General features: G+C 51.5%; 1 protein-coding gene across 1 annotated transcript in view; it reads left to right on the plus strand.

Moving 5' to 3' along the window:
- The window catches only part of LOC144734625 (ryanodine receptor 2-like), a 260,955-nt gene that overhangs the window by 63,283 nt on the left and 183,756 nt on the right, over positions 1 to 13,916 (plus strand). The window contains exons 38-48 of the mRNA XM_078616894.1: positions 197 to 397; positions 1,004 to 1,115; positions 2,000 to 2,146; positions 2,612 to 2,885; positions 3,780 to 3,894; positions 6,092 to 6,230; positions 6,789 to 6,892; positions 8,063 to 8,198; positions 8,547 to 8,733; positions 9,859 to 9,909; positions 13,660 to 13,774. Of these exons, the coding sequence (XP_078473020.1) occupies positions 197 to 397; positions 1,004 to 1,115; positions 2,000 to 2,146; positions 2,612 to 2,885; positions 3,780 to 3,894; positions 6,092 to 6,230; positions 6,789 to 6,892; positions 8,063 to 8,198; positions 8,547 to 8,733; positions 9,859 to 9,909; positions 13,660 to 13,774 (1,581 nt within the window). The remainder of the gene's footprint in view (positions 1 to 196; positions 398 to 1,003; positions 1,116 to 1,999; positions 2,147 to 2,611; positions 2,886 to 3,779; positions 3,895 to 6,091; positions 6,231 to 6,788; positions 6,893 to 8,062; positions 8,199 to 8,546; positions 8,734 to 9,858; positions 9,910 to 13,659; positions 13,775 to 13,916) is intronic.

Consider the following 13,916-nt stretch of genomic DNA (forward strand, 5'->3'; position numbering starts at 1 on the left):
TGATGCCAGTCGAATCAAAGATGCCGGTCGTATCGACCATTCCGGTCACACCGATCATGCCAGTGGCATCGACGATGCCATTCGGATCAACAATGCCGGTGGCACCGACCACGCCAGTCGCATCGTCGATGCGGGTCGAACTGATGATGTGGGCCGAGTCACGGCGACATGAGCTGTCGTGTGTCGCCCTGCCTAGATGTGCCACCTTCTGGAGTACCTGTGCGAGTGCCAGCTGCGCCACCGCATCGAGGCGATCGTGGCGTTCTCGGACGCCTTCGTCGCCAAGGTCCAGGCCAACCAGAAGTTCCGCTACGACGAGGTCATGCAGGCGCTCAACATGTCGGCTGCGCACACCGCACGCAAGACCAAGGAGTTCCGCTCGCCGCCGCAGGAACAGGTGACTCCGAGGGTTGCGCGGACCCTTGGCACGCACACTCACCCGCTCGCTCGTTCATCGGACTCGCTCACCTGCTCACACACAGCCACCACTGCTGTAGCCTTACTCTCACCCTCACGTTCACTCACCCACTCGCTCACCCGCTCGCTCACCTACTCACTCACCCACAGCCACCACCGCTATAGCCTTACACTCGCCCTCACGTTCACTCACTCATTCACTCATCATACTCTACTCATTTTCATTGCTGCTCGTAATGGGAAAGAGGATGGATCGCCATGCGTGTGTTTGTTATCCAGGTGGGCAGCGTTAGGGTAGTGGTTGGGTCACTGCGCTACGAAGCCGGCGACCCGAGTACGCTTCCCGCTCACGGCCAACATCGGTGACAAATATCTGAACCGGTCCTGGGCCTCCACTAGGTTGACTCAAATTGGCACCTTGTGATGTATAATAGTCAGCAATGGAGAGACAAAGGCGGCCGGGCATGTTGCTGGCCACTCACTAAACCATTTGTGAGTCGTGCTGGCATTAATAGGTGGTCGCTCACAGCACTTGCCCCAAGTCTGTTAAAGACTTTATGGGGGATCTTTTGTCTTTGTTGTGCAGGTCAACATGCTGGTCAGCTTCAAGAACATTGCGGAGGATGAGGAGAGCCCATGTCCTGATGAAGTTCAGGAGAAACTGGAGAATTTCCATCATGATCTGCTGCTGCATTGCGGTGAGGGCATCCTCTGTTGTATACGGAATATACCATCTATGGGTAGTGAAGATGCCAGGACATGGAATATACCATCTGTGTTGAGTGAATCTGCTAGGATATGGAGTATATACACTCTGTGGATAGTAAATATGCCAGGATATCATGATGATCATAATGATGATGATCACGATTATCATCATTATCATCATCGATGCTTTATATTAATTCCATGCCCATGGCAGGGGACTCCCGGTGGCAGTTGTCCCTGTGAGGCAGAATGTGAATGCAGCACCGGCCTGCAAGTGGCCATTGCTATGTGACTTTGCCCAATGAAGCACTTTGCGAGTAGTTGGAAACAAATAAAAAAAATTGGAGCATGATGTCGTGGTCCAAATCAAGCGACCCCCGCTTTCAACACAGCCCGGGGGAAGTCTTCGTCCAGCAGCGGATCAGAAATTATATTATATGGCTGCGATGGTGGCGAGATTTTAACTACCTCGCAGGGGATACAGGAGGTCGTAGGTTCGATCCTGACCCTGACACCTGCTCTATATTTGGAGTTTGCGTGTCTCTCTCCAGGTGGTCGCGTGGATTTTTCACCGGGTCCTCCGGTTTTGCCCCTCGCATTTAGAATCAATGTGCGTGTATGGTATTTGGCTGCTATAAAAAAAATCCATGTGATAAGCCTCTTCCTTGAGCTATCATTTGTGGCTAGGTCGCTTCTGAAAAAGAGCGATATAGCTCAGTGGGCCTTACCTTGTAAAATAAAAACATCGTTTAGTTTCATTGATCGTAGTGTTGTTGCAAAGGTGAATGTAGCGGTGGTAATAGTGGTAGCACTCGTGGTGGAGATGCCGATGATGACGATGACGACGACGATGACATCGGCGCTGCTTGGCCAGGCTTTGAGCTTGAGGTGGAGGAGGAGGAGGAAGGGGAGGCTGACCCGTCGTGGCGCGGGAAGCTGATGTCCCTGGTGGAGCGCGTGAAGAACCTGCGCAAGGCCAAGGAGGAGGATAAGCCTCAAGACGAGGAGGAGAAGAAGCCGTGTGAGTTTCGGGGCGGATGGCAACGCCCACAGGCCCAAGCCTCGCGTGCAGACACACGTTATCTCCTGCGAATTCACCGTAAACGTTCTCCACGTAATATTGACGGCCGTGTGTCCCGTCTCTTTCTTTCTCCATCCCCCCCCCCCCCCTATACAAATCTCCTCTTCTCCCAACCAATTCCTATCCCTTCCACCGCTCTCCTTCTCCACCTTGCTCTCTGGTCTCCTCCTCTTGTACACACTCCCCTCCACTTCCCTGCCCTCTACCCCTTCCTCTTCACTACTCCTCTACTCTGATCCCTACCCCCACTCACCTCCTCTCCCCCCACTCACTGTCTCTCCCCCACTCACCACCTCTCCCCCCACTCACCTCTCCCCCCACTCACCTCCTTTTACCCCCACCTCTCTCCTGTCCCACCCCACCATCTCCCCCCTCCTCCTCCCTCTCCTCCACCTCGCCCCCCAGCCACGTTGCACGAGCTCATCTCGACGGTGATGATCCACTGGGCGCAGGAGTCGCGCGTGGCCGACCCCGAGCTGGTGCGCGCCATGTTCGGCCTGCTCCACCGGCAGTACGACGGCATCGGCGAGCTGATGCGCGCGCTGCCCAAGACGTACACCATCAGCGGCAACTCCATCGAGGACACGCTCGACCTTCTCGCCTCGCTCGGGCAGATCCGCTCGCTGCTGCGCGTGCGCATGGGCAAGGAGGAGGAGCAGCTCATGATCCGCGGCATTGGGTGATGCAGCACGGGGATTTGATGGGGTTTCATATAAAAAAAAATGTATTTATGATTGTCCGATTGTTAGAACAGCCGTTGTTAACGTTGATAGCCGTGGTCACGTGTTCAATCTGTTTAGGCTACTTACTATACAGGGATTCCTGCACTTGTGAACTATTCGACGTACGAACTTTCAGAGATACGAACAAACGTGTCCGTGTGTCCAGTTGCCTGTTCGAACCGACAGTCGCAATAGATGGCATCTACATCTGCAGAACGTGAAGAACCAGTGGCATCTGCATCTACAGGAGATTATACAACTTTTAAAGCCATTCCCCGTGTTTAGTGTACATGCTGCACAACACGTTTGGAATCGACAGGAGTAAAGTTGGACTTACGAACAAATCGACTTACGAACAGAACTCTCGAACCTAACTTGTTCGTAAGTAGAGGAGTCCCTGCACTGTCTTCTGCTGCTGCCTGTCTCAGCCCTGGAGGTTGGTAATTATTCTCACGCGATGCATCCCCTCGAATCCGCCTGCTAAGTCCCGGATCAGGTGTGGGCGCCACCACGAGCGGTGTGAAATTACAAAGTAGGGGAGCGGTAGTGGAGCGATTGGTGCACTGCGCCACGAAGCCGGCCACCCGAGTTCGATTCCCGGTCTCGTCCACCAACACCAGTGACTGTTATCTGAACTAGTCCTGGGCCTCCCCTAGGTCGACTCAGCCTCAAATGAGTACCTGGTGCGGTGTGTAAACATCGCCAGTGGGAAGACAATTGCCGCCAGGCGTGATGCTGGCCACCCACACCCTCGTGTGCCGTGCCGGCCTTCACAGGTGCTAGCCAACGGCACTTGCCCCGACAGTCTGTTTTCATTTACAATTAACGAGTCTCCCTCCTGGCGCGTGCAGCAACATCATGAACAACAAGCTGTTCTACCAGCACCCCAACCTGATGCGAGCCCTGGGGATGCACGAGACGGTCATGGAGGTGATGGTGAACGTGCTGAGTGGAGGCGAGGGTCAGGTGAGCGTTTGTTTCCCATCCAGGTTTTTGTTGAGTTTCATGCTTTCAAGAACAAAGGTCGCAATGCCGTGCCACGGTATGGCTCCTTTAAAGGCCAACCATCGGCGACAATCGTTGACGGAAATAATCCCAGCGCCATTTTGCATGTTGAACTTCTTTCGCGCCGTATGTAGCCAACCGTGCTAAACGGAGGTGCGGGAAAATATATAGCTAACCAAATCTGGACTAATCTAATCAGTCGCTCCGCCTAGTGGACGAATGGGATGTCAGCCTCCAATCAGGTCGTGCAGAGAGGTCACGTGACTGCCCAAGGTTATGTGTTCTGTACACCAATCGGAGGCTCAGGTCTCCTTTTCAGGATAGTCTTGCCAAGTTTGCTCAGTCGGGGGCGATTTTACGCTGTGATCACGGTTAAAAAAATAAAAACCACAGTGAGAATAATCCAAAAGTTAGAAGCGTTTGAACGTGAAACTCAACCCTAATACTTTTCCTATGTCCAAATACTTTTTGAGTTCTTTAGGTCTCAATGCAAAACGACAGCACTTGGCCTTCCCGAGGCGGTGACGCTGCCTGGCGGTAGGGCGCTCGTCGCTTGTTGCAGAGGTTCGCGGTTCGAATGTGGCGGCCGCCCTGGTTAATACTGCGCTGTGTGTTAACCGCTAGAATACTACTGGTTCTTTAGGTAAAGTCACGTAGAAAGAAAAATAAATTAAATAATAGCATACCACGATCGATTTCAACACAAGCAATCATCATCAGGTACGGATGAAAGAGAAAACAAACCTAGTAAAGTTAGAAATATAATGCAATACAACACAGAGAGTCGGCTAACATAACAGTCAACACTCTACCTGGTTGATTACGTTCTTCCAACGATTGCTACATTTGAGAGAGAGACAAAACACAGACACGGAAACACACAGACAGACACACAAGCAGAGAGAGAGAACACAGAGACGCACAGAGAGAGACACACACATAGGCACACAGAGAAACAACACCTCTGCGTCGAGGCTTTAAATATTACTATTGCACGAAGTCTGCTTCACTCACAGTGGACGGTAAAGATTCCCTGGCATCGTTCGCAAGAGTAGGCCGCCGTGTGCCGGCGTTGCGGTCCAAATTTTGCCCAATTCGAACATTAATAACTTTGGGGTTTACTCACAGCAGCAATCACCGCCCCCTGCTGGCAGACTCGTGCCCCGGGTCACTCTCGCAAATGAGACTCATAAACCATCACCCAAAACTCCGCTCATCCTCACAGCAGCTTTTGGCTAGCCGTCGAACAAGGACGGTCGCAGCGTCGTGCGCTTTCAGACGTTCTTCTGTGGCTGTCTGGAATGCTCTTCCGATATCTAGGTAGTCGCTGGAGCTATGCACTTTGAAATCTAGATTGAAAACTTAATTTCTTTAGAACTGATTTTTGTGTTCAGTTTTTTTAGTCCTTCCCCCGCACCTCCGATTAGCACGGTTGGCTACGTACGGTGCGAAATAAAGTTCAACATGCATACATGCAGAATCTTTTTTCAGAATGTGAATATTATCCTGGAGGAATCCGATGAGCCGTAAAGATATTTGTCACAGATGTCCAGTAGGGGTGGGTAAGAACGTTGCAACACCAAACAAGACATACTGGCCCCTAGAGTTCTCACTCGGTTACACACAAGAACACTTGTAACTCCTTTTCTTGCTGTGGATTTCACACCTGATGATAATTGCTTGTGTTGCAGTCAAAACGTCATGAGAATTTCTATTGTTTTATATGTTTATTCTTATATTGTTTCCCTTCTATGTGCCTTTACCGAAAAAACCACGAATATGAATCCCTGGAGTCACGAAAGCTTGAAATCAAAACTTGTAACTCCGTTCACTTGGAGGACTTCCTCACAATTCTGACTAATTGCCCGATGAAGCTGGTTTTTGTAAGCGCCCCGCGAAACGTCGTACTCGAATTGTAAACACCGTTGGGTTTATTCTCCAACACGCAACCGGTGTGCTGAAGTAGTTCCCAATTGGTCACGTTTTTTTTGTGTACGTGACAAAACCTTTAGCAATTGGCTGTGTCGGGTGGTGGCGAGTTATAATGACACGTTTATATGTACACGATCTAGCCCAAAAAAACAAAAAAAATCCTTTATCAAGATAACTTGATTGTTGATGTGCCCCCTCCTCCGCCCCCCGCCCCCCCCCCCCACAGGAGATCACCTTCCCTAAGATGGTGGCGAACTGCTGTCGATTCCTCTGCTACTTCTGCCGCATCAGCCGGCAGAACCAGAAGTCCATGTTTGAGCACCTGAGCTACCTGCTGGAGAACAGCAGCTTCGGTCTGGGCAACGGTGAGCCGCTCCCGTTGGCGTGTACCCGTCAACCGATCTCCGGGCCCGCGTTCAGCGTTCGCGACGACAATGACATATAAAACTTAAAACTGCACTACGAAGCAATTTTTATTTATTTTATCAGGTCAGGCCCACTGAGCCGACGTAGCTGCTGTTTCAGAAGCGACCTGGCCACAAATGAGAGCTCCACGCAAGTGACTCATCACGTGGACATTTATAGCAGCCAAATACTCTGGAGCTTGCATGTCTCTTTATCCCCGTGGTCACGTGGATTCTTCCTCCGGTTCCCTCCGGTTTTTATCTCCATGTTTATAATCAACATCACGCGTTTAGAGTGTTTGTCTGCTATACATTTCCACATGATGATAAGCCACTTCGTTAAGCAATCATTTGTGATAGCCAGGTCGCTTCTGAAAAAGTGCTTTATTTAGCTCAACAGGGCCTTACCTGGTTAAAATAAAAATGGTTTAGTCTTTAAGTTTAGCTTTGTCGTGCCGCCTGGCTAACCCCAACCCCCCGCCCCCCTACCTCCCCTCCACCCCCGGCGTTCCATTGCAGCGTCGTTTGGAATCAAGGGCTCGACGCCCCTGGATGTGGCGGCGGCGTCCGTGATGGACAACAACGAACTCGCTCTCGCCTTGACGGAACCCGACCTGGAGAAGGTAAGTGTGGCGCCCAATGCGCATTGCCACGTGCCGACCAACGGCACATTGCCACGTGCCGACCAATGGCGCATTGCCACGTGACACCCAACGGCACATTGCCACGTGACACCCAACGGCACATTCCCACGTGACACCCAACGACGCATTGCCACGTGACATCCAACGGCACATTGCCACGTGACACCCAACGGCACATTGCCACGTGACACCCAATGGCGCATTGCCACGTGCCACCCAATGGTACATTGCCACGTGCCGACCAACGGCACATTGCCACGTGCCGGAAGGCTGTAGACTCTCTGGAAGCTTGCACGGTGGACGGCCTGAAGGCAACGGCGGGAAATCCATCGCTGTACTGCACTACTATGCTCCCACGTCTACGCTCCCGCGACTTTCACCTGCCCGCACTGACCAGCTTGGCAATGTGTTGTCATTGCAACTCGCACGATGCGGGGATGCCCTCATCCAGCAGTGGATTGAGAAAGGGATGTAAATTTGTATTATTATTATACCACATTGCAAAGTGCAGTCCCTAACTATGAGTCCATGAATTTGGCTACCTTCTCTTTCTGTCCTCTGCAGAAGCCCATTCGTCACAGAAGTTAATACAGTATATGACTCTACTCGTGTGTGCTAGGTGGGACCCACTGTTAAGTTGAGTGGCCTTGTCACCTCAGTCCAGTTTGTGTCCACGATTGTGGAGCACCCAATGTGTAAATGATGAGAGAAAGAAATCCATCGACACAGAAGCGCAGTGCAGGCCGGACTAACACGTGGACACGCGCTCGTAAGAGAACACTCCGTCTTTTGCGCTCTGCGCAAAAAAACCCATGAGCGGTCCCTGAACCGATGCATCGAGGCTGTTGAGGATGCTGGGTGGTAATCATAAATACCCCTGACTAAACAGACACGAGCAAAAGTTTTCTTCAAAATCTAGGTTGAAACCTAATTTCTTTCGGACTGCTTTTTGTGTTTTAGTTTGTTGTGCCTCCCCCCCACCTCCCCGCACTTCCGATTTTCATGGTTGGCCACACGCGGTGCTAAAGAAGTTCAACGCACGTACGTACACACAGAGCGACTGGGCAGCCGCATGCGGCGTCGCGTCATTGCGCCTAACCCACGCACGCCGCGACGCGCGCCTGCGCGTGTCCGTCCTGCGCATGCAAGGTGGTGAAGTACCTGGCAGCTTGCGGCCTGCAGAGCAGCCCCATGCTGCTGGCGCGCGGGTGGCCTGATATCGGCTGGAACCCCATCGAGGGCGAGCGCTTCCTCGACTTCCTCCGCTTCGCCGTCTTCGTCAACGGTGAGGAGTGCCGGCCGGCGTTGGCCGCGGCCTGGGCAGGGTTACCGCCGGTTTTGTACGTAAACAAAAAAAAAGTCTAAACTGTAAAACAGTATTTAGCTTGTTTCTAGATTTGGCCAGGTAAGGCCCCACTTAGCTGTGCATAGGCCTCGGCAAGGTAAAGTCATTTACCCTTTTAACCGGGTAAAAGGGTAAACGTAAAGGGTAAAGGTGTCGACATGCCAAGGGGTAAGGGTAAAGGGTAGGGTAAGGGTAGGCTCGTTGCTTTTTACCTTACCTGCTAAAGGGTAAAAGGTAGGGTAGAGTGATTGTATTGTGGTAGGGTAAAGGTAGGCTCGTTTTTTGCAGGCGAGAGCGTGGAGGAGAATGCCAACGTGGTGGTGCGGCTGCTCATCCGGAGGCCCGAGTGCTTCGGGCCGGCGCTGCGCGGCGAGGGCGGCCAGGGCCTCCTCTTGGCCATCGAGGACGCCATCAAAGTGGCGGAGGAGCCCGACCGCAGCGCCCCGCCCGTGGCAGGCCACAAGCGCGGAGCCCCGTGAGTCGGCCGCGCTGTTACGCGTGTGTTACACGCCGGGCGTTACACTCACACGCGTGCTACACGCCACGTGTCACACTTACACGTGTGTTATGCGCCGGGTGTTACACGCCGCGCGTTACTCTCAAACGCGACGATCCGTTCGTTTTGGCCGCGTCGGGGTGGTGGAGGGCTTTGACCGCACAAACTTGGTGGGATCATTGGGTGGCGGGACCCTAAAATCACCGATGGGTCGTGCACGCATGTCAACGTGTACACGTACAGACACCGTGTCAACACACGCGTACTCGAATACCTCTCACGTGCTGGGCAGTGGTTCGATTGCTGGCCACGGGCTAACATCGGTGGCGAGCGGAATCTGAACTGGTTCTAGCCCCCCTCCTCCGCCCGCCCCCCGAGTACGGTTAAACAACGCCAACACGGCGCGGAAAGACCCTCATCCAGCAGGGGAATTGATAAAGGGGTTGTAAATTATTATTATTATTTGCAAATACAAACAACGGAAATGTTTACGTTACACACGGGGGGGGGGGGGGGGGGGGGTGAACAATTTCGACCAATCCAAGCCGAGCCGTGCCCGCAGCCAATCAGCGCAATCAGCGACGGCCATTCATGAGCGTTTGTGCCTCCACGGGCTTTGATAACATCACGTTATCTGTTTTGGCAGTTGTAACAGCTCTCGTGCAGACTCAGTGACTGTTCTTACTTATTTTTCAACTCACGAGTGAATTCGATGAACAGTTATTCCGGTCAACGGCAGTTTTCGATGGAACGGATCAAAGGCGTCAACCGAGGGAGGGACTACTGCCGTGCTGAGCACGCGACCCGACCCAGAAACCACACGCACACCGATTGGCAGGAGCAAGCGGTTGCTTGCTTCTGCCGCTCACTGGCAAAAGAACCCCCACTTGGCGTAGCTCGAGAGAGAGCCCCCCTGCGGGAGGGTATTTGTGAAACTCGCACAAATGTACATTTACATTGTATCCACACTTTGTGTAAAAAATTGTATTCGCTGTCCAGAACTCCGTAAGCTCCGCCGCCGCTGTTCATGTCACATTTCTGCGTTGTCGTTTTTTTGTTCTTCTTTGTCCCCTCTCTGACATCTGCTGTCTCGCCGGCCTCCAGTAAATCCAGGAGCCGCATCGAAGACTTTGCTCAAAAGAGCAGTGCCATGGGGTAATCATTACGGTCGCACGGTTTTGCATCGGGCGGAGAGTCCTTCCTAACCCTCCCCTCTCGGGAGACTGCATCGTGGGACTGCAAACCCCCCACAGATGCCACCCCCACCAACTCCGCATATATCTCGCGCCACATAAGCAGCTCCTTAGAATGTGATGGCTCCTCGACCGACAGCTTTCCGCCACTCCCATGGAGTACGCAAAATACATCACACTGCTGCTTATGTGGCCTGCGATATTTCACGTGGGCTAGAGTGTTTCACGTGGGCGCTGCAGTTTGTCGTCTCCGTAACCTCCACGGTTAATAATCCCCGCGCGTGTGTGTCCGTGCAAACTAAGTGTGCGTGTGATTGTCACTTTGTCTCCCTTACATTCTTAATACCCCCGGAGGCCCATGTTCAACAGTGAACATCGGCGCGTGATAAACCATCACGCGAACTGCGGTCATCCCCGTGGTTATCGCGTGACGTCGCTTTCGTTTGTGCGAACGCGCGGACAATTATTACGCGTAATCAGATAATTAACAAAATCAGAAAATACCCCCGAAATTTTCCCAAACAATGCGCGTGTGTTCATGTGACGCTCATCCCCAGTAGAGGCCGATCACTGCAACTGCGTTTGAGAACTGAACATGGACGGAGAAAAAACGGCGTCAGCCGTTTCCAAAGCCGCGTTTGCTTGCATGCGGTGTCATTTTCCAAATTCGAAGAAATCACACCGCGTGTTTTCTCAATTGGGATCACACACAGCAGCAATCATCACCCACCCCCCCCCCCCCTTACTGGCAGCCAGGTGCCGAGTCGCCCTGTGCCACACACAGGGGCAGCTGCCACTGGGGGTGCCCTCTTAAATGCGTTGAGACGACACGTGACGTACAGCACTCCGAGGCTCCCCGGTGTATAACAGGCGCTATAGCAAAAACAAATCATTACTTTTGGAAAGTGAACCATAGTAACTCAGCCCAAGTACAACATCAGAAGTTTATGGTTGTGTTTTCTTTTTTCACTTCACGTAACCTTATTTTGTACGAAAGGGCAATCGCATTTCGAGAGATGCGGAAGGGTATGTGCGGCAGTGAAGTATTGATGGTCTCGTAAAGAACCATGGTTATGGTTTTGGCACCGGGTGATTCAAGAACTCAGCTGATTTTAACCCTGGTGCAAATTGCCCGCGATTAGAGCGGTAAACACGTCAGCGAATCGTGTGAGGGCTCCCGTTTCACGATGGGCTCCTGCGTTGCACAGTTTGGGCAATTTTTTTTAGCATTTGGCTTCAACTGAGCTATACTTTTTTTTGTGACCAGGTAAAGAGCCGTGTGAGCTCTTTGTCAGAGGCGACCCGGTCACTCATGGTAGCTCATCGCAGTGGCTCGTCATCATCATCATCATCACCACGTGGTAATGTTTTAGCAGCAAATGATAGCTCGACAAAGTGGCCCATCATTTGGACATTTAAATCAGCAAAACAATCTAAATAATCCAGGAGAAAAAATCCACGCGACCACCGCACGGACAGAGAGAGAGAGAGAGAGAAAACGCGCGGATCTCAAATTTACAACAGGCATCGCCAGGGTCCGGGATGGAACTCGCGAACTCCTGCGTGCCACGCGAGGTCGATAACGTCTCCTCACCACCACGGCACGCAGGCTCGGAGTGGCCGGAGAAGACCCACGCATGCGAGGAGATAACGCACAATCTCTGACACAGATAGGGCAGCGACCTATTTTGCTGAACTGTCTCGTCGAGGCACTACATTGATTTCTTCCACCCCGACGCCACGGGGTTGCTGTGGTGAGAAGCTCCCATGGTAGTCACAGGAACTGACGTAGAGCTTCACGTGTGCGATGTTTAAAGTTTGAGAACGCGGCAGTGTATGCCATTCAATTGTGGGACTCTTTGAGGTCATGACCTTCGTAGCGAGAGACAACACTATTATACGGAGATCTTAAGAGCATTTCATTGGCTTCTAAGTGCCCTTGTAAACGCTTCACCTGTTTCCAAATTTCTTCCAATTCTTCTCTCGGCGGAATCTAGCAGAGATTGCGGTGTTCATTCGGAACGCTTGCAAAGCACGAACTGCCCGTCCTAGAGAACGGCCCGCAGAAAGAGATGTCACAGAACTTCTTGGGAGGTCCCCTTCCAATGGCTTCTTACCCGTTCCGTCAGCTGCTGCACTTTCAAACACACCCTGCCCTAACGACAAGTTTGTTCCATTTTTTTTATGATTCTAAACAATATATAAAAAGTAGTATTTTTCAAAATTAACTTTGTGCACAGTCAGTGGTGACTGGGTCTAGACCATCAACTCGTCACACTTAAGAACCCGGTTTGATCACTATTCAATCTATGCGAGTCTATGGGTCTCTGTGTGAGTCTATGGGTCTCTATGCGAGTCTATGGGTCTCTATGCGAGTCTGTGGGTCTCTAGGTGAGTCTATGTGTCTCTATGCGAGTCTGTGGGTCTCTATCTACGTGAGTCATTCGTGACCGAGCCGAGACCATCATCTCGCTTCACTTGAGAACACGGTTGAATCACAGGCAGCCGCTGGAACCTGGTCTGGAACTCAGGGTTCTCGGCTTTGCTGGTTCAGCGCCTCCTGATTCCTGAGTCACCGGGTCACCCCGTCCCCCATGTGAACTTGCATGCTCTATTGTGATTGTCTGCTCACTCGCGTAGCAACAAATCGTTGTTATGCATCTCACCTTTTTCCCTGTAAGACTCAGGCCACGTTTGAGCCGTTTCACATCTAAATTAACAAAACAGCTCGAGAAACTAACGACGAATTGCACTTTGAACTGTTTAACGACTCTATTTAGCGCCCGCGCGTGTGTGTGTGTGGTGTTGTCCCGTATTCTCATCGCATCCCTTAACAGGTTTCAGTTAAAACCCTTACCCACACTTTCCTCCGTGTAGGGGTTTGAATTAATTATGATTTTTTTTGTCGGTTTGTTTAATGCTTGTGTTATTTAAAAAATGTCTTCCTCCCTAAAGTTGTCATTCACTTTCCAGATGTGAAGCAGAGTAGTGTTTGTTCTTATTATCAAATAACAACATTGTCAAATAACAACAGCTTTGCAATGGAGGCACACGTGTGTTTGTGCATACGAGTGTGTGTGTACGAGTGTGTGTGTACGTGTGTGTGCGTACGTGTGTGTGTGTACGTGTGCTTGTGCTTTTTGTGTAGGTGTCATGTGTTTGCGTGTAGGTGTATGCAATTGTGTGTAGTGTGTGTGTAGTGCGTGTGTAGGTAGTCTGTGTGTGTATGTATGCAGTGTGTGTTTATACGTAATGTGTGTGTGTGTGTACGTAGTGTGCGTGTGTACGTAATGTGTATGTAGTGGGTGTACGTAATGTGTGTGTACGTAATGTGTACGTAATGTGTGTACACGTGTGTAGTGTGTGTAGGTAGTCTGTGTGTGTACGTAGTGTGTATGGTGTGTGTGCACATAGTGTGTGTACATAGTGTTTGTGTGTACGTAGTCTGTGTGTGTACGTAGTGTGTATGGTGTGTGTGCACATAGTGTGTGTACATAGTGTTTGTGTGTACGTAGTGTGTGTGTAGTGCGTGTGTTGTTAGTATGTATGTGTACATAGTGTGTATGGTGTGTGTGTACATAGTGTGTGTGTGTACATAGTGTTTGTGTGTACGTAGTGTGTGTGTGTATGCAGTGTGTGTGTTTATGTGCGTAGTGTGTGTGTGTAGTGCGTGTGAATGTAACGTCGGTGATGACGATGCAATGTTGCCCAGGGTCAGCACGGAGGAGGAGGAGGTGGGGAAGAGGTCGTTCCACATCGGCCACGCCATCCTCTCCTTCTACTCGGCCCTCATCGATCTGCTCGGACGCTGCGCACCAGAGATGCACGTGCGTGAGCCGCGGTCATTTTAACAATGCAAGATGTTCAGGGGGGGGGGGTGGGGGGTCCCGGACCATTTGGGGCTTCAGAGCACCGATCCGGCACGGCCCGTGATCCTCGGTTCGATGACAGGCAGAGACGGCCAGAGTT

This window comes from Lampetra planeri, chromosome 52 (assembly GCF_965212315.1).
Source record: "Lampetra planeri chromosome 52, kcLamPlan1.2.h2, whole genome shotgun sequence".
Lineage (NCBI taxonomy): Eukaryota > Metazoa > Chordata > Hyperoartia > Petromyzontiformes > Petromyzontidae > Lampetra > Lampetra planeri.